This window comes from Nannospalax galili, unplaced genomic scaffold (assembly GCF_000622305.1).
Source record: "Nannospalax galili isolate Female #2095 unplaced genomic scaffold, S.galili_v1.0 scaffold144, whole genome shotgun sequence".
Classification (NCBI taxonomy): domain Eukaryota; kingdom Metazoa; phylum Chordata; class Mammalia; order Rodentia; family Spalacidae; genus Nannospalax; species Nannospalax galili.
This window is the reverse complement of record NW_008353267.1, coordinates 2,314,703-2,340,112: the sequence shown is the minus strand read 5'-3', so window position 1 is coordinate 2,340,112 and position 25,410 is coordinate 2,314,703. Positions and strand designations below refer to the sequence as shown.

The following is a 25,410-nucleotide window of genomic DNA, read 5'->3' as shown; positions in this document are numbered from 1 at the left end:
AAGGAGTCAGGGATAGTCCAGGATTGCTTGGGGCTTTAAGTAGATGGGAAGGGGAACAGAGGAGAGAAAGAGTCAAAGAGGCCAGAAGTGGATGGTGAGCTGGGGAGCCATGGAGACTGGGATTTGATGGATTAGAAAAAGCAAGTTCGGGCCAGGCAGGTGAGCAAGGCTAATATTTTTGGGGAAAGCCTGCTGCGGTCTGTCTGATAGACACAGTTTCATGTTTGTAATGAGTCACTGATTGATTTTTAAAATATTCTTTATGTAAGGAAATAAGTGTTTATAGATTGTTCAAGTTTGCAAAGCAGAGAAGGGATTCAAACATAGATCATCTGAATGTCTGTGAAACAAATACAGAAGCTTTTATCTGCGAGAACAAACCACTCAAGCAGGTTTTTTTTGTTTTTTTTTTTTTTTTTTTTTTTTTTTTTTTTTTTTAAGGCAGAGTTTCACTATACCCTCAGCTGGCCTCAAGCTCATGATCCCCCTGCCTTGGCCTCGTGTGTCCTGGGATTACAGACAGTTCCCACTGAAGCCTTTTCAGAAGAGTATAGTACAGTGAATGTAGAAGGCAGAGGATAGAATGAGGAGACCATGTGAGCTCCATGTTAGATTACTGTTTCCTTTCTAGAGCCATCCCTGAAGTCTTGAGATTATTAGCTCTCATGCATTTATTTTAAACATTTAACTTAATATCCATTCTTTATACTCATTAAGAAGCATTAAACCAGGCCTGGGGGTATGGCTCAGTTGGTGAAGCATTTGCTTTGCAAGCACAAAGACCTAAGTTCAATCCCCAGCACTGACATGTGTGGTTCAAGCTTATAATTCTAGGACTGGAAAGGCAAAGACAGAAGGATTCCTGAGACTCAGTGGCCAGCCAGTGTAGATGAGCTCCAGGCCATTAGAGACCCTGTCACAAAAGAGGCAGATTGCATTTCTTAGGATGGCACCTAAGGTTGTCCTTCAGCCTCCACATGCACACACGTAAAGGCATATACACATACACAGGTGCATAAAAACTTAAGCCTACTCTTACTTAATGTAATGAGCTAGTGGTCCTTTTGATTTCATGGGCCACGTTCATCTACCGGGTGAATGGTATCATCTTTGTAGGTGTTATTGGTATTAGTTTTATTTCTGTGGCCTTGTTATGGTTGTAATTACTCAATTTCTTCAGGCCAAAAAGTATAAAAATATAATGCATTTGAAATATCTTTCTCATTGCAAATTTAGATTTTGATGGAACCAGCCAACAGAGTTATTCTGAAATTCTGTCTTATGAAGATCACCCTGTCTCTACCCTCTCACAGTCACCATGTGAGGGCAGGGACACCAGGCACCATGGTGCATGTCACCAAGAGACCAGCATGGTCCCAAGTCTCAGTCATCAGTGTGCAGACGGCAGCCTGGAGATGGAGACAGCTTTTACTAGTCGGGGCTTTGAAGATTCCTATGCCACTGACAGCTCCTCTGTGTGGAGTCCAGAGGCAAGTTGTTTGTTTTCTAGTCTTTGTTTTAGTACCATGCAATCATTTGTCTCTTCCTCTCCCACTCTCCACCTTCTGATTTCTTCAGGAAGCATTGCCTGGTCTAAAAACTTCTATTTGAAAGAAATTTTTGTCTAGATGGCCAAAACCTCTGTGATTAGCAGTAAAAGAATTATAAATGCATTTCTCTCAAGTGTACATTTCTTTCAAAATGAAAGAGAAAGAAGAATGGGGTGGGAGGGATGAAGAGGAACGGTAACAGGAGCATTTTTGTACAAAGTTTTGCTCTTTGGAGAGCCTGTTTGTTTGTTTTTTTCTCTCATGGAAAAGTGGAGTCTACTTTATTTTCCCCCAGATCTTGAGCTATGATTATTAAAATAAAAATTATTGCAGAATTTAGCTATAAAATGTCCCTCCAAATGAAGCTACACTCATTACAATGAGAGTTTTGTAATATTCACTTTGAATCAAGGTGAAAGTCTGGGAGATGGTGTTTAGATGCAATGACTCTCTGGTCACTGATGTGGCCTTTTGCAATAAACATCTAATAGAAGGTACCTCTGAATTTGTTTTCTCAGTTAAAGCTGGTCTATAATATGTCAGAGATGGCCTGTGGTGGTGATGATGGCCCCTACCACAGTCTTGGTGCCTTGAAGAGGGCTTTACAAACACTGTTTTAGCTCACAGAAATTTATGGTTGCACTTCATGGGCCAAATCCCTTCTGTACTGATTCCCTGACATTGGGAAGGAGTGTCAAGTAGTTGGGTTTAATATCTAACTTGAAACCAATTTTGATGGAGTTACTCATGTAAGTATGTATGACTTAATATAATATATGAAGATAGAGGGAGAGAATGGACTTGGCTACCATAACATGAGAAAGTAAGTGGAGCGAATCTCTTATGAGGTCACAGTGCTAAATGCTCAAAGAAATGCAAAAGCATACCCAGAGAACCATGCTCTACACCTTGCTGTTGACAAGCTGGGGTGTGGAAGAGGAACACAAGGATGCATACCTGTGTACACTGGCAGCCGTATATTGACGTTTCTGCTGAGAATCAGAAATGGTAACTCAGATATGGGGTTTATGGCTTGTTGAAGCCAGTCCTTCCCACAGAGGTACCCAAATCCATTAACTTTTATCAGTTTTGTTAAAAAGAAAAAAAGACAGAAACAAAATAAAAGTCTGATTCCCTGTGGTGTCACTGCTCAGAGCCAAATCAAATCCCACACAATATTTAAAAATATTCCTCTTGGCTCCCTTACTGCAGAAACAAAACAGAACTGTTTACCTGCCTGTTGATAACTCTATCTCCTCAATAATTGTGCCATTAAGCTTGGGCTTGCCTTTTCCACGTAACCTCCCATTTCTCTGCCTCCTGGTGTTTTAATAGAAAACTTGTGTTGAGGGGACTGAATGTTCTCAGACTCCAAAAATACCCAGACATCTCCGTGTGCACCATTCAACCTCCTATCTATTTTGAGACAAAAACTGTAATTTGGTGCTCCTACAGTACAACCTCAAATCCAGATCAGAGGCAGTTCCCGTAACTGCCTGCTTTGCAGGCACAGCTTGCCTCTTAGGCACTGATTTATTTGTCTCTTAGCTGTATTAAGAAGCTTGTCTTCCCCGGTGTATCTGGCATCAAGGCCGTACTGTGGGTCCGTTTACTTTTGGCCACAAGATGACATCAACACTATCTCACTAAAACAGAAAGCCTCTTCAGTTTGACAGAAAATCTTTAAACTTACGTGGGTTTTGACAGTTTGATGCAAGCTTTTCCACTTTAAAGGGGGGAAAAATCAGGATATGAAAGCTCAAGGAATCATTTATTTTGTCTCAGAAGGAAACCAGTCATGTGGTGTGACTACCTGCTATGCTGATGGATTTTCCAGTGCAGATCTTCTCAGCTGGCAAAGACCATTGACTTTCTCCTGCAGACCCAGGGCTTGGTAGGGAACACAATGTGAGGGTAGCTGGCAATTTCGAACACACAGGGAGACAGGTGCCCCACTTTTCATCTCTGTTTTCCACTGATTAATTGGTTGGTCTTGAGAAGTTAATTAAAATCTGCCAAATGGGGATAAGAAGGAAGAGCGTTTTACCTTGCAGGAAGGTCAAATGGATTAGCAGTATTAGCAGTACCCACACGAGAAGCTCCTTTAGTTGCCTGGTGCTAGGTAATATGTATTGAAATAATTAATTGCTATGAAAATACAAACGTTCGCAAATCTGTCTCAAGTTAACCCAGGCAGAGGCTGCAAAGCCCAGTTTTCATGACCTACAGCTGGGATTGGCCTATTTGGAGCCCAGCTGTTGCCCAGAGCTGTGCTTTGTTCAGAGTTTCCAGAGCGGTCTCTGAAGAGCTCTGCCCAGGATTCCCCAGAAGCCTGTAGGTGGAGTAAGCATCTATCTGAATAGATAGCCCGATAGACGTGTGGGAGACTCTCATCCACTAGGTTATTTTAACCTTGGTATTGAGGTAGCCCATAAAACTAGGAACTCTTAACAAATATGAAGAGTAGGGGCCTGAAAGAGCATGAAATTTACAGTATTCTCTTCAATTTCTACCTTCTTACCTGTTCATCTCACATACCTAATAGACACAGAAACAGGATGAGAGACAGACTGTAGAGCTTAATGTAAGGTTTAGGAACTTAACTATTCAGGACTAGGTAAGGCAGGCTCTGAATTCAGACTCCTAGGGTAAGAATCCTGGCTGATTCTGCTCATATGACCTTGGGATGGTTATTAGTTATTTAGCATGCCTTAATTTTAGGTTCCTTTCCCATGAAATAAAGATATTAGAATACTAACTCATTAGGTTGATGTAAATACTAAAAAAAACCCAATGTTTCTCAGTTGGGTTCCCTAGTAAAGCAGAGCCCAATGCAAAGACTTTTGTTTCCTCCTTTGCTGGTGAGTACATTCTCAGTGAAGGATGAGGGAGGAAGGGAGGGAAGGAAGCAGAAAAATCCCAAATGAGAGGGTGCCATTGCGTTGACCACCATCCAGTGTGATCAATTATTTTATCCCTTGGGACATTCTCCAAGCAACAATAACCTGCTCTCAGGACACATTACCAGGGGAGAAAAATTTATTACATGGAGTGTTAATCATAGTACATAATTATGGGAAGTCCAGTGCTACAGCTTTCTAAGCTTTGGTATCAACAAGCCAGTGATGAGAGCTGAAAACTCTGTTTTATGAGAAGGTAAGAATTCATTGGGTGGTGCCAGCTGCACTCTCTTACAGCCCAGACAGGCTGTTCATATAGGGGAAGATGGAGAAAGAGGAGGTCAAGGAGGTCTGAAGTGTGTAAGAACTGGCTGTCACAGTCATAAAGAACTTGATATGGTACCTGACATGAAGAACAGCCTAAAAGATGTTAGCTATTGTTATTCACATCTAGACAAGCAATGTAGATGATCAAGAGCAGGATAAAATAATTGGGAGTTTTAAGAGGAGACAAGGAGCTTAAGAAAAGATTCTGCCTTGGTTTTTGAGCTAGCCTAATTCCTTGGAGACTTGCTTCTAATATTATATATACACTAGTCAGTTGTATTCAGAAGTCTCTATAGCAACCACTTTTATCACTTGAAACTAAGTACCTCTGAATAGAAACACTCAGGCATGATTGCATGTGCGGAGAGAAGGATAGAAGAAGCTTCCCTTATTTTATAAGAACGTGGAATTTTCTTGGCAGGCTAATTTGAATCTTAAAAGGGAAGGGCACTTTTTAGAAGTCTATTATGTGTCAAGTTTTCTATTTTTCACAACATGCCTATGCATTGGCCATCACCCTTGTTTTACTATTAAGGAAAAAAATGTAGAAAGTATTAAGTAATTTGGTCAATGTATAGACCTTGTAAACGGTAGACATGGGATTCTTAAGAATATTGATTCCATAGTACCATGTAGTTTTCCTTCAGACTCTATGGGAAAGTTTCATTAATGAATAGGCATTCTGGGGTATTTTATTATAATTTTGAAGTGGTCAGTGAATTAGCAGTATCTAGTGTTCCATTCCATATATAAGAACTGATTTACATAAAGGATGATGGGTTCATTCTGAGACCCATTTAGTTATAGGCAAGAGTCATGGCTTCAGGGGAAAGTTAAAACATATATTGATGTTATTTATAATTTTTTGGTGTGGTGGTCATTACAGTAAATGTTGTCCAGCTCAGTTTTCCCAATGAGTGCATCAAATGTGAGTATCTACAATAAATTGATGTCAAAAGGTGACATTCTATAAAGAGAGAGAAACATTTGGAAAGAGGTAGCACCACACCAGTGGTGGGAATGGATATAGAGTCTGTCTCAAAGCATGAATTTTGTCTCTTCCTAAAACGTCACAGCCCTACTCTGTCGAGTAGGCACATACTAATGTGTACGTTTCAGCTAGAGTACCTAGAAGCTGGTGTGTTGGGCCAGGACTTGAAAAGCTAACCAACGGTAGTAGTTCTTTTAATCCAGGTGTTCTGGCTCCAGTGTTTCTTGTTGCTAACTGGTAACTGTGAATGATCTCCTTAACCTTTGCTTTCCACAGCGTGATCTGTGGTCCACATCCTTCATAAGCATCTTAGAAATGCAGAGCCTTAGCCCCCACCCTAGACTTACTGAATGAGAATCTTTGAATGATCCAGATCCCCATATGTAAAGAGAAGTTCATCCATAAGCCTTTTCTCCCAGAAAGTTTGAAAACACATGGAAAGATCAACTGCCTGAGATACTCTATTGGATTTTATTTTTTAACCTGGAGGAAGGTTCTGGTCTGCAGACAACAGATCCAGGTTTAGCAGTTCCTCCTGAGGACTCAGGAAAAAGTTACCTGTGGGCATTTGCATGGTTGACTTAATTTTAATCTTCATATCTCAGTTAGTTTCAACAATAGTGGACAATTATGCTTTTTGAGAGGCAGTGTGTATAAAAACACTTTGTGAAATATAAGTGCTTCATCCATTTGAAAAACATCTTAAAGGCTTACCATATGTCAGGCACTCTGCCCATCAAGAATTCAGTCTAATGGAGAGAGATCAGTAAACAGACCTTCCTAATACAGAAGGTCATGTCCTGGCAGTCAAAAAAACCCCTAAAACCAACTTGTCCACATGTAATTAGGTGGCATCATTTCCATTTCTCATCTTTTCCTCTGCCTATAACAGGAGCAGTATGGGACCCATCTGCAGATGCCACCAAGGCTCTTGGAGCCCATCTCAAAATGCGGTGACCTAGATGTTGTCTTTGAATATAAAGCTGTGACCCAGAAGCTCACAGTGACCATTGTGAGAGCACAGGGCCTTCCAGATAAGGACCGAAGTGGCGTCAACTCCTGGCAAGTTCATGTAGTGCTGCTTCCCAGTAAGAAACAGAGGGGAAGGACAAACATCCAGAGAGGGCCCAACCCTGTTTTCAAGGAGAAAGTCACCTTTGTCAAACTGGAGCCCAGGGATGTGGCTGCCTGTGCTGTCCGCTTCCGCTTGTATGCTGCACGTAAGATGACCCGAGAGAGAATGATGGGGGAGAAACTGTTCCATCTCAGCCACTTACACCCAGAAGGGGAAATGAAAGTGACTCTCATTCTGGAGCCAAGAAGTAATATAAGTGTGAGTACATTAAATGGTGCTGCTAATGATGCGGTGTGTTCAAAGACCTGCGATTGTCAGCCCTTGATTTAGTACATTCAGCTTGTGAATTCATAGACTTTAATTTAATTTTCCATTTGGCTCTCCTCAAGCTTATAAGCCGTGATTTGCACTTCACGGTACAGTGGGCCTTTCATACCTGTCATCCTGATAACCTGATGGATGTTACTTTCTGCCCAGTTTAAGAAATGACAACAGAAGCATATAGAGGGCCCGACAAACCTGGAAAAGTAGCTGGGCTTTTGGGTAGTGGATAAGCAGTCCCATCCCTTCCATCCTTAGTATGCAGGATGGTAATTCTCAGACATGGTCCTTTTTGTGTTATTTTCTGGAGTGAGAGGTTTGCTGTGTAGCCCAGGCTAGCCTCAAACTCATTATGTAACCTAGGATGACCTCCAGCTCATGATCCTCTTGCCTCAGCCTCCCAAGTACTGGAATTTCAGGTGTGTGTCGGTGCTTTTAAGGCAAAGCTCAGGAGCAGCCCACAACAGCAGCCCTAAATGCCTGCCACTTCCCGAGATCTTTCATCTTTATGACTGGTCTCCTATGTGTATCTTTCTCCTCTTCCTGCCTCAGGGTTTCAAGGAAAGACACTATAGCTTATATGTCTATGAGATGGAAAGCCCCATTACTGCTGTAGGATATCTATCATATAATGTAACGATCTCCTTTCACAAAACTATGTGAAAAGATCAAACAGCTATGGGCTATTGGACCAATCAGTTCATTCAAAGATGTTTACTGTCAAGTGCTGCAGAGTCCACATAGGTGCAGAAACAAGCCAAGCAGCTATTATTCCATAGTCTAGTGGAGGAGGATGTCCTATGAAGCATGGGAATAGGTATGATTATACCCATACTCTTGGGTGCTGGGGCATGGACTGAATGGGGAGAAATAACCAATGTGAAGGAACTTTGAAAGAGGAAATTCTTTTATTCATTAACTATTGTTGAATGTGATTATGTGCCAGATATTAGTCTAGGGACTGAGAAATAGACACAGATTCAGACTTTGATGGGAGCAGGCAAGCCATGTAGCAACAAGGGACCACAGCAGAAGCACAGGACTGCGGAGACCCTCATTACTGAAGATGTAGATGTTTCATTGGTGTGTTTTTAGTTTCTAGACATCAAAGCCTGTAAGGACCCCTACAGCTTACAAATTGTGATCCATGAAATCTGGATTCTTAGAGAGATGCCCATGGTCTGGTGAAAAGGATACATACCCTTGGATGCGCAAAATACTTGATTACTTTTATTGTTTTTGCTGATTGGGTTCTTGATAAGAAGTTTTTTATGTGGTAATTTCATATATTGACAAGAAAGATTTAAGGTAGGTCCCATGCACTTGTGTTGCGTGGAGGAGGTGGCATGTTGGAAGGACTGCTGGCCTGCTCCAGACAGGCACATGCTCACCCCTTTTCCTCAGTGAGAATCAGTGTTCTGAGCTACTTTTTCCTCTCCCTCCTTTGCCTGGTATATAAAGATGGGGCTTAGAAATGTGTGCATGAATAAACATGATGAAAAGCATGATATCCTTCCCGGGCTCACCTGCTGCCTGCCAGGTCACTGGGATTCATAATCCATGTATCTGTTTCTTTATTAAATGGTGAAAGTGCACATCCATGTAATTCATTTCTTTTAGGAGGCAAAATTTAGCATCTGGCATATTCCTTACAATCTTAAGATCTTAAGAAGCAGAACCAGAGGTCAAATGTTCTATGTGCTGGTCAATGTCTAGTAGTCAATTCACTTATCTTGGCGACAAATTGCCTTCTGTATGGCCACATTCATCAGGAAAGAACAGAAACAAAACTCAGGCCTGGAGTGGATGGGTTTCATAGAAACATTCAGGAACAAATTATACAAGAGGGAATTTTGGTCTCTATTAAATGTATTATTAGCACTCCATGTATCTTAGAAGGTTTGATTTACACTAGTAATAACATCTTTGTCCATTTTGTCTTTAGAGAGGAAATATTGAATGGATACAGCTCTTGGAACAAATATGTCGGCTAATAATGCGGGCATCTCATCCATGCTGCATTCCTTGGCACATTGTAATTCACACTGAGTGCCCGTTAGTAATCTTGGCAGTCATCGAGACTGGGTCACAATTTCACCAAGCATAATATCGACTTTCTCTCAAAGAGAGGAATGAGGCATTGGCCAATGGATTCTTTGTGTTCTTCCCCTCCAGAGTGGAGAGTCTCCGCTTAGCCCATCTGTGGTGTCGCACAGTGATAGTGCTTCATCCACACAGTCGCTGTCTCATGGAGGGGTGCCAGAACTATTGGTGGGGCTGTCCTACAATGCCACAACAGGGCGATTATCTGTGGAAATGATCAAAGGCAGCCATTTCCGTAACCTGGCTGCTAACCGTGCTCCTGGTAAGTGTGCATCTGTTGCTCCAGCTCTGGTCTCTCTAGAGGCAAGTAAAGGGTTGTGCTGATTTCATCATAATTCCTTAATTTTTATAGTAAAAGATAGACTTGGTATGACTTAAGTTTTCACAAAGTGGTACTCTACTTTTCTTCGTGGTTTCTATTTAGTTCAAATAAAGGCTCTGTAATATCTACATGTATTCTGACATGACTGATCAGTGTATTTGTGTTGTTTAAGGAAAAAGATTGAAGTTTTTCAGAAACATGACATGCATGAACAATTAAAATTTGCCAATATATTGCAGGCCCTCAACTGTAAAAGGCAGAAGAACTCTGACTTTGGAGGGAGGCATATCTGAGATTAAATTCTAGCTCCATTACTTACCAACTAAATTTGTTCTGATCTTGTGAAATTAATCTTATTTTTCTGAACACTATTTGGAAAAAAAGGATGTTAATACCTCCCTGATAGGGGTGTTGTGGGGTTTAAATAAATAAATTTATGTAAAGGGTTTAGCATAGTGTCTAATTCATACTGAACATACAAGAAGTATTAGTAATCATGGTGATGTTGAAAGGGATAGACCTGGGCAATGCAGGACTGTCTTACCAGGAAAAATGACCATTTCTGAGGTGACTACAAGAAAGGAAGTGTGAAGACACTGCTGATCCCCCTGGTTGTAGTCTAGGGTTCAGGAAGGTAGTGTCAAAAACTGGCTGCCACTAGTTGCCTCAACAGCCCTTCAACTGAAGAAATTGTATATTGAACATTGAAATAATAATTAAATTTTGGTCACTTTTTATTCATGATTGTCTATAAACAGAAGCTTGAGAAAATTCAGGTAGATTGTATCTATCTCACTTCTGCCTTTTGTAACACACATAAATACATCTAACCAGGAACATAATTTTTATCTGGAATTCTAGCTGCAAGAGAATCGGAAACATACTGTTGACTTTGTAGCCTTTCATGAACAGGAAGGTAAATCTGAAGAAGAGTACAAGGAAAGGAATCTGCTTTCCACAGAAACTGAAGCTTCATTAAAAAAAGAATGAAATCAGTACAAATGCTAAAGGCCAATGAGCCCAGGCCAAATGAGAGAATAGATAAGGGCCAGTTCCTACAACTGAATCTGAGATTTTCATTTGTTGTGGTGGGTTTTTCTGTCCTTTACAATACTATAGACTACCAGTAAAATCTGTTGTATGTGGGTATCGTGCTACTTAAACTATTAAAAGGGACTGGGAAGTAGCTCAGTTGGTAAAGTGTTTGCCTCATGAGGATGAACACCTTAGTTCAACTCCAATGTTAAAAACTGGGCATGGTGGTGCACTAGTAATCCCAGCACTAGGAAGGTAGCAATGGGAGCATCCATGGGGCTTGCTGACCAACAGCTCTAGCTTAATTGGTGAGTCCTGGGCCAATGAGAGACCCTGCCGCAAAAGGTTGTCCTCTGGCCTTTACATATGTATGCACATACAAGTGTACTTGCACATGTAGAAACAAGCACACTCCCTCCACATACATGCATTAAAAAACTATTTAAAACCATAAGAGCAAGTTAGTAAGGAAAGCCCCAGCACTGTGGGTAACAAATTAGACCAGGTACATAACCATAATCCATGTTACCATTCAGCTAGGTGAGAGCTATTTAGAATGATGTACAATAGACACTGATTATTAATTACACAGCTAGTGTCTTTTTGATAGATACAGCTTTGCTTTTCACAACATCTCTTCATTTAGTAAGATCCAGATTTATTACTTCTCCTTTGAAATTTTTGCCAATCTCTTTTCCTCTCTTCCTGAGATTTGTAAGGTCTCAACAATAGTTTGGGAACATGATGAAGATGCAGAGAATGATGGAGATGGGGATCACAGATGTGGCCTGTTGGGGTCCAAGTTAGGAAGCCCTCCTTTCCATTCTGGGTGGTAGCAGCCAATTCAGGGGAGAAGTACAGCACAGTGGTTGAGAAAGAGCCATCCAGAAATGGATAAATCACAGTGTGAATGTGGGTTCTCTTGCTTCCTAGCTGTGAGTTACTAAGCTATTCTGAATTTCAGCTTCCTCATCTGTAAAATGGGGGAGGGATAAATAACACATGCTCTGTTGGTAGGGTAGTACACCTAGAGTTGTGATATTGTGGGGCAGGGTGGGGGAAGCTATTGTAGCTTCATAGATTTTTCTATAAAATAAAATGTGCCAAAGAAGAAATTCTTGCAATGACTCTTTAAAACTGTATAGGAGGATTAGGCAAGCCTTAACTTAGAAGACAATTTAATTCCAGAAGTTTAAGTCAGTGTACACGAGTATATGATTTGTTATAGACATAGTGTCACAACTTAACCTTTACCATGACTGGTGCAGCATCTCTGCAACCAAAGCCTTAGAAAGCAATGCTGCTATGAGGCTGTTGATTAAAACCAAAGCCAAGTAGTAGAGACAAATGTTTTTTGCTGTACAGAATGCTGGTAGTTGAGGGAAAACCAGTTTAACTAGGAGGGGATGAGAAAGTGGGAAGTTCTTTTGTGGAGCTTCTGAAAGAGACCTCTTGGTACTTTCAAGGGTCTGAGATCTTGACCACGTTAGTTCCTCATTATGGTACCAGAACTATTTTGACAGCGATCAGGCAAGTTTAGGATATATTTTAGACGTTATGAAGTAACTGAGCAGAGTTGGAAGAAAGGGAGAAGGAAAGAGGATGGGAACCAGTTGATGATGAGCTGTGAGGAATAGGGGAGGAAGGATTTTGGGTGCTGGCCATGGCTGGGGGAGGGCTGCCAGTGCTCTACAGCCTGCATTAGTGGATATCCGAGCACCATCCTTCCAGGGGAGAGAGATGCCTAGGAGATGAGCATGAGCCAGGGTTACAAAATGCTGTACTTGAGACTCTCAGCCCAGGTGTCTTTTACCTTGTCTGTGGAACAGGAACATCAGCCCTGCCTTGTAGGCAGTAATTATTATGGGAACAGTGGCACTTAGGCAGGTATGAAGAATTGGTTGAGCTTGACTATTGGAAACTTTTTTTCTCTGAATTTTGTTATGGTTTTACAGTTTGCTTGAAACAGTTACACAGGATGGGATTTGGAAGTGAGAGTCTTTTGCCTCGTGATATATCACAAAACAAAAGATAATTTTTAATTTGTCTATTTGATCCAATCAGATGATTGTTGTGGAATCATATTAAATTTTTCTTACTAAGAAAGAAGATTTAGAAAGGGAGTAGATAAAGTTATTTTCCTCCATAAGAACCTTACAGGAAATAAGTGTCCAAGATGTAATCCCCCCCTATCTTCTGAGATAAAAATCCTCAGGGAGGAGGACTCAGTGGGGCAAGGCTGATTTTGATAGGTAGGAGTTAGTGAGAACAATGATGGAGAAATGAGTCCTGACAAATACCAACCATGTCGACTAGTGCCTTTCGTGACTTTCCCACCAAATGGCTGAACCCAAAAGATTTGATGAGGATGTGGAGAATATGCTCTTGGTGGGAGTGTAGCCTGGAGCAGCCATGTTGGGTAAAGGCCTGGAAGTGTCTTGTACAGCAAGCACTGAAATTCTAGCAGCTCCTTCCTCAGCATTAACCCTTCAGTCAGAAACAAACAGACAAAGGTGTACAGTAATGTTCATAGCAGCTAATGGCATATATACCTGATAGCAAAACCACAGTCAGTCACAGGAGAGTGGATTATTACATTTATATAACAGTATGCTATTAATAAAAAGAAGCGAAATTAAACTTAGGCAGCAACAACACTGAGAGATTATAAACAACTTACTGAGTTCCCATCGAATGTCCTTTGATATGAAGCTGCCAAATAGGCAGAACTAATCAATGGATGGGAAAAGAAGCCAAGGAATGGTTGCCTCAGGAATGGTGTTGGTGCCTGGATGTACTGGACAAGGACATAGGGGGATGGTGTAGGATGACAGAAATGTTCTGAATGTAAATGGCATGTGGAATAAATAGAAGTCAACATACATGATACTCAGCTTTGTGTATTTCACTATATGTAAATTTTACATTAGAAAAGAACTCATGGAGCCCCATGGTCAAAGAATTCCACAACCTCTCAAAACAGTGCCACTAGCACTGTTCAAATATGTGAACACAAGTGTTCAAATATGTGAGCATGTGGTGGACCTTGCACCTCGGTTGTAGGACATTGGTGTTCTCCATAAACCACATCTAACATCTATCTCATTAGATAGTAAGTAGCTAGGCATTTCTTCTTCTCCAACATTAACCCTTTTCTGTGTTTGTCAAATACAGATAACTAAATCAACTTGTTTATCATCTGTCTACCAGTCAATCAATCATCTATCTTTCAGTGAAAGTGCCCATTTATAGAGTGCTGTGGTCTGTTGTGAGTTATCTAGGTGGGCTAGGAGAGTTAAATCAAGTATTAGAAAATTACTAAAACTAGCTCATAGGACCTATTCATAAATATGTAAATGAGGTAACAAGTTGAGCTAATCTTAGCTAATGATGATGAATATACATCATTCCAGTCCCTTCTCAATTAGTATGTGTGTTCGCTGTTCAGAAACATTGATATAATTGATATTAAGATTGTATAGGCTTGCCTACAAATCTTCTGGTGGCAATGGAGAGCCTCTAGGTCCATGGTTGATGGTAGACTTGATCTAGTGCTGGTAGCTATCTGAAATCCTGATGTATTTCACAAATGCTTTTTAAAAAGTTATTAATACAAATCAGAAACATTTGATTATCTTTTGAATTTGGTTTCATGAAAAAACAATTCACTTGCAATTTAGAAGCTCTATTCCATTCTTATCACAGGTCTGCCACCCAATTACTTTGTGGCCTCAACATTTGAATTTCATTTCCTTCTCTATTAAATGAGGTTAACAAGGGACAGCTACAGACACATGTGATGATGTCTTTTTCAAAAGTCAGCTATTCTGTCAGCCACTTCTCTCTCTCCATCTTCATGTTCGCTATGCCTTCTTCTACAGTGTGTTCTTGCATTGTATATATGTGTGTAGAGACACATACAATGGTGCTTGTCAAAAGCTATCATTAAGATGTCCCCTCCAGTTAAAAACAGCAAGTTCCCCAGCTCCTCAGTGTGTGCGTAATTAGTCACATGTGATAATTACAACCCAAATGATAATACTTAACAGCAGCAGCATATTAACCTTGTTAGGCATTCACAATAGCAGAGGCTAGAGGAAAGAAAAACAGAAAAGCAAATCAAGCTGCCTCTTGCCTAGTGTGAAGAACAAGTGAAAGGCTAAGGGTCCAATTTACAAATGGAGCACAAGGAAGAAGAGACCCAATAAAGGGGCACATCTTTAAAAATTTTGGTCCACTTTTCAGTTAAAGACTATGTCTTAATAGCTATTATGTGCTCATAATTGTAGTCAGTTCTTGTGAAGATTGAGCTATGGTGCTAACGTATCAAGTACGTATGTAATATTTCTTTTTCTATAAACATTCATTTTGCTCTTATAAAAATCAAAGTAAGAAGATCTTAAGAGTAGGTCTGGAGATGTAGTTCAATTGGTAGAGTGCTTGCCTAGCATGCATACAGCCCTGGGCTCAGTCCCCAGCACAAGATTAACCAGGTGTGGTGGTACATGTACTTGGTTGATGGAGACAGGAGGACAGAAGTTCAAGATGGTCCTCAGCTACATAGCAAGTTTGAAGCCAGCCTCAGCAGCAGCAACAAAGATCTTAAAAGCAATAGGAAAAAAACAAACAAGCAGTATGGTATGTGAATTATATTTGAATAAAGATACTTTGAAACCATGGTTACAGATAAAGGAATGAGAGCAGATGAAGATTGTACATCTCAGACAAGAGGAAAATGGGCCAATAATATCCATGTTTTGAGAGGTAAACCATCAACTTGTCAGCTTGTTTTTTGAGCGAAGGAAGAATAAAATATTTTTCATGAAATTTGAAAAAGCCACCATGGCACACACCTTTAATCCCAGGACTCGGGAGGCAGAGGCAGGCAGATCTCTGTGAGTTCTAGGCCAGCTGGGGCTACAGAGGGACCCTGTCTCAAAAAGATCAAAAAAAAAAATCGAAAGGACCTAATTACTGAAAGAAACACTAAATAATGTATTTTAGAAGAAAGAAAATGAAACCAGAAAGAGGTAATAGATGCACGCAAGGGTAATGAATGTAGGAATTGGCAAAAATGTAAGCGAATATAACTGCATGGATCGTGTTAAACAAGACAGGAACAGTAGTAAACATGACTAGTGTTGGGAATAAAACAACAGAGTGCAAGTCAAATTCTAGGCAGATGTAAAATGAAGGGTGGGGAGGAGACTTGGAAATCAACAGATTCTAAGATCTTTATTTGCTTAAGAGAAAGAGATTATCACATATGGTCAAATGAATTTTGACAAGGATGCCAAGATCATTCAGTTGGCTTTTTAGTATTTTCAAAAAAAAATGGGAAAACTGGATGCATTCAAAAGAGTGAAGCTGAATCCATACCTCACATCATATACAAAAGTCAAGTTGGAATGTAGAGTCACAGGCAGTAAGATAAACATAGACAAATGGGAACTTGTGAAAGTTAAAACACAATGTACACCGAAGACAATGGCAGGAGCTGGGGAGATGGCTGAGTATGTAAAGTCCTTGTCATGCAAATGTGGGGTCCTGAGTTCAGATCCCCAGAACTCATATAAAGCGAGATGTGGTAGCATATGTCTGTAATCCCAGTGCTCCTGAGGGAGATGGGAGGTGGAGACAGGAGAATCCTGGACACTTGCATGTCATTAGCCTGGCACGCAGTGGCCAATAAGAGACTGTGTCTCAAACAAGTAGAAGGTGAGGACCAGCACTGGAGATTGTCCTCTGACCTCTACACGTGTACTGTGATATGCACTGAACATGCACACACACATACACATGAATATTAAAGAAAAAATTACAGTAGAATAAGAAAAATAGGGGAATTAGCTACAAATCATGTATCTGGAAGAAGATGAATATCTGGAATATATAGAGAGCGCCTAAAATTTAACAGCAAAAAGCAGAATCTTGATAGGAGTAAAGGATTTGAAAATTCATGTTTTTGAAGAACATATACAAACGGCCATCAGGAGTATACAGAAACATTCAACAGCACCAGTTACTGGGAAAATGCAAATGAAAACTGGAATGTGATATTTCTTCATACCTGTCTGCATAGCCCTAATGAAAAAGCCTCAGATTACAAGTTCGGAGAAGTCAAAGCCCTTCTGCATTGGGAGTAGGGAGGGGTGGGTTAGCTGCTGTGGGAAACAAGCTGGTCCTTCAAAAAATGAATCCCTTAATGACTGAACCATTCCACTTGTGAACATACACTGAAAAGAGCTGGAAGCAGGATCTTGAGAATTTCTGTAACTACCATCCTCAGCTGCGTCATTCACAATAGTTACAACATAGAAAGAATTAAGTATCCACTGGTCAATTAATAAATAAGCAGAATATGATAATGCACATGTTCAACCTTACAAAGGAAGGAAACGGTGACATACGCTACAATGTATTTAAACCTTGAGGACAGTATACTAGTGAAATACACCACTTCAAAACATACTGCATGATTTTCCTTACATGACGTACTTAGAGTAGTAAAAATTACAGAGACAGACAATAGGATTGTGGCTCCCAGGGGTGGAGGGGAGAGGGACATGAGCTAGTGTTGAAAGTTTTAGGCTTTGAAAGATGAAAAGTGTTCTGAAGATGGAGGGTGGTGATGGTTTCATGACACTTTGAATATATTTAGTCCCCCAAACATGGTTAAGATGGTAGATTTCATGTTTCAGATTCTTTTATTGGTGTATTCAATTGTAAATAGTAATGGGATTCATAGACACCTTCACATATATCATGTACTTTGACTGTATTGACCCCATACTTTTATCTCCTTTCCCTTCTCACGAGCCCCTTTGGTTCCCCTAGACAGTTTTGCTTCTATTTCATGACATATATGCACAAATGTTTTTCCGTGTCTGTATAAAATCTAGGATCCACAAATGAAAGACATATGGCATTGGTCTTTCTGAGTCTGGCTTATTTTGTTTAACATGACGATTTCCAGTTGCATCTATTTTTCTGGAATGGTGTAATTTCATTTCTTCTTCATGACTGTATAAAATCAATTATATATATATCACTTTCCCCTTAGCTCTTGTGAACAGTGCTGCAGAAACATGATATGCAAGTGTGTCTGTGGTTTATTGAATTAGACTTTGTCAGTTATATACCTAGGAATGGTTGCTAGGTCATATGAAAGTTCCATTTTTAGTTTTTAAGGAGCCTACATACTACTTTCCATAGAGGCTGTACCAGTTTACATTCTAGCCAGTGGTGTAATTTTAATTTGTATTTCTATGATGGCTAAGGATATTGAACATTTTCAGTATATTTATTGGCCATTGTACTTCAACTTTTGAAAATTACTGATTTCATTTGCTCATTTATTGACTTGTTTGGTTTCTCAGTATTTAGTTGAGTTCTTTATATATTTTTAGCTTTTAAAAATATACATCTATGAGATGTACAGCTAGGGGCTGGAGAGTGCTCAGTGGTTAAGAGCACTGACTGCTTTTGCAGAGAACCTGGGTTCAATTCCCAGCACCCACATGGCAGCTGACCACCTGTAACTCCAATTCCAGGGGAATATAACACCCTCTTCTGGCCTCCATGGGCATTGTGTGACATGAGTGCACTTATATACATGCAGGCAATACATTCATACACATAAAGTAAAAAAAGTAAAAATACTTTTTAAAAGAGGTACAGCTAGCAAAGATTTTTTTCCCCATTCTGAAGGTTTTCTCTTCATTCAATTGTTGCCTCTGTTGTACAGAAGCTTTTTAACTTCATGAAATCCCATTTGTAAATTCTTGAATTTCTTTCCCGAGCTATTAAAATCACACAGTTTTTGCCTGTGTCTATATCTTGGCATGTCTTCCTCTATTATTTTCAGAGTTTTATTAATGTCTTTGATACATTTCAAGATTTTTTGTACATCGTGAGAGGTGGGGATCTAGTTTCATCTTTCTACATAGGGATATCTCCAGTTTCCCTAGCATCATTTTATATATATATATATTTGGCATCTTTGTCAAAAATCATGTGGCTGTAGCTGCAGAGGTTTGTATCTGGGTTCTCTGTTCTGTTTCTCTCTTTATGCCATGGTATTTTTATTACTGAAGCTTTGCAAGTATAACTCGATACCAGGTGTGGTATAAACTCACCTGTTTGTCTGTCTTATACACACATGGGGCTAGTATCTAAAAATTTAATGCTGAATGAAAAAGTTTACATTTCAGGAAGACATATACAGTTTCAATATATAAAATGCTGTTAAATGTATTTTGGATTTCTTTGTTGACATCTACTTATCTGATACAGCTCTAAAAACATACTAGAAATGATAAATTCTAAGTTTAGAAGTTGAACATGCTCATGAAGGATACTCAAGACTCCTCAGTAATGATATTTGTCTTGTTTTGGGACTAGGCTGAACTAGAACTCACCGTGTCGTCCAGGCTAGCCTAAAACTTATGGCAATCTTCCTGCCTCAGCCTCCAAAGTGCTGGGATTATAGATGTGCGCCACTACACCCAACTCTTCTTTAAAAAATATTTTATTTATTTATTATTTTTTTATGAGTGTTTTGCCTGCATGTGTGTAAGTGTATCCATGTCATGCAATCCCTGTGGAGATCAGAAGAGGGCATTGGATTCCCCTGGAATTGGAGTTACAGATGGTTGTTAGCCACCATGTGGGTGCTGGGAACTGAACCCAGGTCCTCTGCAAGAGCAGCCAACGCTCTTAACATCTCTCCAGCCCTATCCAACTTCTTAATTCTTAAAAGGCAAACAACCTAGAAAAGATAAATGGCAAACATGAGAGGTGCTGAAGCCCCCAAATGGAATCATTAGTCTCTAATCTCTTATATATATATTTAGAATGCTTCATAAGTATCAGTAAACTAAAAAGTGATGGGTAACTGGCCAACTTCCTTTCCCTTTCCCTGTGCCCTAGAGGATTGTGTCCCCAGGACCCTGCTATGGAGGCTCACTCTGCAGTAACAGGTATTACTCTCCTGGAGGTTCACTCTATAGTAGTTGGTAGAGTGTTACGCTGTGAAGGAGCAGGTGTTTGGAGTGGGCTCTGACAATGTTCTGTGTTATTTCTTTGGGGAAAACTGCCTTCTGAATTCTAAATTATATACTTTTGTGTGATGATAAATTGGGGGTTTGTACTATCAAAATATATAAATATTTTTATCAAAATTGCTTCATTAGTCAATTACAATTTTTGTTTCTGACTTAGATGCATGCTACTCTAAAGATATAAGACTTTTTTATTCTGGAGATTGACTGACTTTCTTTTACTCACCACTACAGGGTCACTCCTGGCAACAGCTAATCTCCAGCATCCTTTATGGTAGTCTTTGGCTAGGGAGCAATAAGATGGTGTTCCTTGACTGGGTCTGTACAACCATAAATGTTTAATTAAAGATAAATTTAAGGAAAACATCTTCCTTTATGACATGAGAAAAGTGACCAATGACAAGTGACTAAACCATCAAGGATTCCAATGCATTCAGCCTTTGATGGTGGTACTGGGTTACTGAGGATATATTATAAAGCTGTCTGAATCATAAGATGAGATTTTACTTAATACTGTTTTATAGCTGCTATGACCAGTTTCTGAAGAATTAAAATAGAGCTCACTTAACTTATGTAGTTGGTTGACTGGACTCTTTCTCCATCCAACCTGGCCAACCCTCATTAGAGTCAGCCACTGAACCTCAAAAGAGCCTAGTTGTATACCTTACTGTTTTATACAAGCAGATTTCCTAGGGATGTTGACAAAAATCTCCCCTTTTTGAACTGGACAGTGTTTCTTCCTTTGGTCAGGGGTCCGCAGACAATATTGCTTATAAAATTGTTTTCTTTCTATGCTGCGTACCTGTAATCCAACATCACTGATGTTGGTGGTAAGTGGCCTTTCTCACAACCAGAGAACCATCTTGGGACCAGATAAAGCTCGGAACTGCTCTTTGAGCAAATCTTTGCGTTTCACTCATCCCATAGCTAGAGCTGCGGAATAGCCAGAGCAGATTGGTGCCTGGAGTGAACTTTCCTACCGAAGTCCTGCTGTAGTGCAGCTGCAGAAGCGCAGACTACTTCCCCATTGTCGTTTCCTGACAGCTTTCCTTAGAGCAGTTTGAAGAGTGGAGAGCTCCGTTTCTGAGACAGAAAAGTGTTTTCACACCTGAAGTGTAATTTCACACCTTGTGTTTCTCAGCAGATAAGTGCATAAAATAACACATCAAACCGGAATAGAAAAAGATCAACATACAAAGAAAACTGTAGGTTGTAATTTGCTTCCTACCTTACAATGTGCTGAGAGGGAACGGGGAATTACAGAGATCTGGGTTTAAGCTTTGAAAAAGTTTGACTGGTGGTTAGGTGGGGAAGTGAGCTGTAAACACTAATCAGCTTTCTGCCTGCACTGAACAGAAGGTACAGGATGATAGAATCCAGGAAGTACCCTAACGTTTTGATTTTTCAAAGAGTAGCATGTGTCTAAGTTAGAAGCAAAAATTGTAGTTGAAAGTCTAAAAATAATCAATGAAGTGATTTTAATAAATATAATTGTGGAGATAATTTTCTTTATAATGATCCACTCAGAGGTTTCAGTAAAGTAGATGATGTTAGTAAAATTTAGATGTTTTCTTTCTATAAATAGCAAAAAATAGGATACTAGTCACCATTTCCAAGCATTCTAATAATGCATAGAGTTTTAAAATGAGAGGCTTCATTTTATTACATTTGAAAACTTGAGATTGAAAGAAAAAAAGGTTGAACTTCCTATGTAGTCATGCATTAATATTCATTATAAAATACTTGTTGAAGATCTAGCATCTGTTAAGTACTAGGCCTGACATGGAGGTGCTGTGGTAAGTAAGCTACGTCCTCTCTACCGCTGAGGGACTGGCAGCCTGCAGACAAGAAACCAGGTGAAAACTAGGTGTTGGTGGAGGTTGGCAAGGATTCCTGATTGAAGTGTTGTGCAAACTGAACTTTATTGGCAGAGGTTAGGGGAAGGTGTATGTGTAGTGGGGTGCCAGGGCATTTGGAGAGGACACAAACAGGAGAAGGGAAGGAGAGCTGATGGACTGGAGTGCATGAAATGATCCAAGGAATGTGTGGGCTATGTAGAGAACAGGAAGAAGAGAGACTCTTTGCTCAGACATAAAACAATAATGTGACTATGGAAAAGAGACATGGAGAAGAGTGTACAAATTTATCCTGCTACATAATTAAAGAAGCTCTATGGATGTCCACAAGCAGCATCGTACCTCTGCCTGTGCACCCACATACACTCTGCACAAACAGAGATTCTAGTGAACCTCAGGAGTTGCCAGATTGTGAGCTGCATGAAACAGTAGGCATGAAAGGTAGTAATCCATGTAAGATGTAGTGGCCCAACAGCAAGGGCGAAGCCTGGAGATGCTCCCTGTTGAAAGGAGGGATTGGTTGTTCATGTAAATATTATGACCAAGCCAGAAGAACAGAAAGCAGTGAGTGATACTTTCTCATCCCTTTCTTGTTTGTTTTGCTGTAGATACATACGGAAAACTCTTTCTCCTCAATTGTGTGGGTCAAGAGATGTCCCGCTGCAAGACGTCCGTTCGACGTGGCCAGCCCAACCCTGTCTATAAGGAGACCTTTGTCTTCCAGGTGGCCCTCTTCCAGCTCTCTGATGTTACGTTGATGATTTCCATTTACAACAGGCGTACTATGAAGCGGAAGGAGATGATCGGCTGGATTGCTCTGGGCCAGAACAGCAGTGGCGAGGAGGAGCAGGATCACTGGGAGGAAATGAAGGAAACCAAAGGCCAGCAGATCTGCAGGTGGCACACGTTGCTGGAATCCTAGGTTTGCCAACCAGCATTTCTGTGCTGTGTCAGCCTTGGTCATCTGCATTGCTGGCTCCTGACACCAAGTCAGAACATTTTGGGGGCTTTCAAAACTCTGGAATGTTCTGAGTGGGGTCTTTGTGTTTCCCAAAAGTTTGACTTGACTTTAATATTGTAATGAATGAAAACCTATATAGACAGCCAGGTGCACAGTGTAGGAAATGTCACTGTAGTCGAGACCACTAGCAGTGAGTTAATTTGTGCTAATAGATGATTGAGTTTTGGTTCACACTATGGGATGAGGCCTCTCGTGCTGTCAATGTTTGCTTAGAAAGTAGCCGAGATTGCAGGGGAGCTGTTAAATGTTACTGTTTTCCATCGCTTAGGTTTATGAATCAGAATCTTCTTAGTGTAAAGAATCCCAAAATGCAAAAAGGAATCAGATGCTGGGGGAGACAGAAAAATGTAACCACTGTTACATTTGATTTGATTCCTCTGTCATGCTTACTCTCTTTATCAAAAAACTATTTACCCCAAAAGTAATTGTTATAAATTTGTGCTATAAAATAAATTTGTATTCATTAAATGCCTCTTTTATCTCAATTAGATAGTATGGTTTCTAAAAGAATTGTGTATATGAATCCTTTTGAAGCTGGAAAAGAGTTTAAAAATTACTGTTGTATGGTTTGTCTCTATTTGACTATGTAAGATTTCAAACCTGTAACTGTCAAGGATTTTATGCTGTCTTCCTTACCTAATCAGTCCCCAAAGAATGAGAAGAAACATTTCCGAATCTGACATTCTTTTGGCTTATACTTTTTCTATACCAATTATTCGTATAGAGATTTTGTATGGACTCCCGCATGTCAACCACTCTCACTTTTATAAAGTGTTCCTTGCCAGCAGAGCAGAGTAAAATGCATAGAGTGGGATTTTAATAAATGCCAACTTTATTGACTTATGGGAATGAGCATGTGAACTCAGAGTAAAGAAATACTTTCCCTTTGTGTGGAATGGCGCTGACTTCTTGGAGCATTTGAAATGCCTGCAACTGTCACTTTTCCTGGCATTTGCAACAACATGTATTAATGTCTCCTCTTCTGGGCACAATGCTGTTTATTCTGAACACTGATCTTGTACAGCTGTGGGCATGGAGTTTTACTTATGACTTTTACATATTTATGCAACGCATGTTTGATTTCTAGATTGGAGCTCTTACTTTGAATTACTTTCGCCTGGTAATAATAAAGAAAGAACGAATGTACGTGTAACCCAGTGCTCAGTGTTAAGCTTTTCTGAGCAATTGCTCAGTCTCTTATTTTTAGCTTTTTATGTTTCATTGTTGACTTTTCCTGTCTGTGGGAAGAGTGATAGCTAGTGATGGATGTATACAGTCAAAAACACACAACTCCTCCTCAGCTCTACATTTTGACAGATTGTAAGCGTAGGCTGCAACCCAGGAGAACATATTTATTCCGTGCAGTTTGTAATGGTTATCCTGACAAGACCAGACTAGTGCACAAGATAACTCTACTATGATTACAGGGCTCAATCTTTGAAAGAAATAACTTCATGTGGAAAGATCAGAATTTGCAGAAGAAATTAGTATCTTAATTTATTTTCAGGCCCTGGCATTTCCTATGCACGGCTGATAGTTTGGGGGGGGGGTGAGAAATGAAACTGTGCTCTTTTGGTTTTTTTTTTTTTCCCTACCTTCCTTGGGAAGACCTTGGAGTGCTTTCCCAGCATCATGTCCATTAAATGCCAAGTGGGCTTTGCAGTGTGACTGTGTCACAGGGTAGAACTGAGTGCAATTGATGAAGGAACGGCAAAGAATTGGCTTTTCACATCCCTCCCTCTCTGTGTGCCTTGTGTTTAAAGGGAAGTAGAGCAGCCTCGTTATGCTTCCTTTATTCCACTGGCATAATAGCAGCATTCATTTTCAAATTTACATTTGAAAAAAAATCTGTATATATTGTACAGACAGCCCTGGGTTTTCTCCCTCGTGCCTTCCCGCTCTAAGTGTGGCTTGCATCTCTGGCTTTGTGATACCAATGATCACCTACACTTCATGCTCTGCTCCTTGACACCCCCGATTTTAAGGATTTCTGTTGGTGTACAGGAGGAATCCTTGTGGATCTATCTGCTTTCCTATAGTCAGCTCAGGATAGAGTTTACAGGAACGTGCAGCGTTTTAAGGGGGAAGGATGCCTGGAAAGCATTTTTCATTTTTTATGTTTTTCTTTGTTAGTGCTATTGGCCATATAGAGTTCACACACACACACACACACACACACACACACACACACACACACACAGGCATCTTGAATATGCAGCAGAATCCAGCCCCAGCTGACTGTATAAACATCAAATTCTAAAGACACGATGCGCTGAAATACAAGGCTGAATGGTTTTCACCTTGATTTGAAATTCTACTTCAGTAAGATCTTTTGATTTTGTGCACTTAGACTCTCTTATTTTCTTGGCAAAGTCTAGACCCAAATGCATTTAACATGTTTTTCACTTGAGCGTTTTTAGCCACGTTTGCTTCTCAAAAGAGTTATGAAAGATAATTAGCTGGCTCTGCGGCGGGAAGGCTGCTTTTGCCTATTTCTCCTAGCTAATGATTAATATCTCACGGGGAGCCTGACATGGAAGGAGCACTGGTTTTTGTTGCGTGAGTAGTTCTTTCAGTGCTTTTCCTGAAGAGTGTGCTTTTAAAATAATATCGTTGCAAATACAAGATGGTTTATGGAAACGTGCCTCCTAACGGGCCTTCTTTCAGGGTACGGGCTTACACTGAATTGAGAGGAGCTGTTTTCAACAGTCGTGGTGTTGGCCGTTGTGCTCCCTGCTCCCCTCTGACTATTGTTGAGTTTTTTAAATGGACTATTCACCAGGCAGCGAACACCTGCTCTCAGTTCCCTCTCCTTCACTGGCACCCTGTGAGATGCAGTTGTTTTGG

At 40.2% G+C, this 25,410-nt stretch overlaps 1 protein-coding gene across 5 annotated transcripts in view; it reads left to right on the top strand.

The window, feature by feature from the left end:
- The window catches only part of Syt16 (synaptotagmin 16), a 264,425-nt gene extending 240,438 nt beyond the window's left edge, over positions 1–23,987 (top strand). For 4 of the 5 annotated variants that reach the window (XM_008850503.1, XM_008850498.1, XM_008850499.1 and 1 more), the window contains 4 exons: positions 1,237–1,490; positions 6,661–7,101; positions 9,340–9,529; positions 22,151–23,987. In XM_008850503.1, the coding sequence (XP_008848725.1) occupies positions 1,237–1,490; positions 6,661–7,101; positions 9,340–9,529; positions 22,151–22,464 (1,199 nt within the window). In that variant the 3' untranslated portion in view covers positions 22,465–23,987. The remainder of the gene's footprint in view (positions 1–1,236; positions 1,491–6,660; positions 7,102–9,339; positions 9,530–22,150) is intronic. The other variant, XM_008850500.3, reaches the window with a different exon arrangement.
- The last annotated feature ends 1,423 nt before the right edge of the window (positions 23,988–25,410 follow it).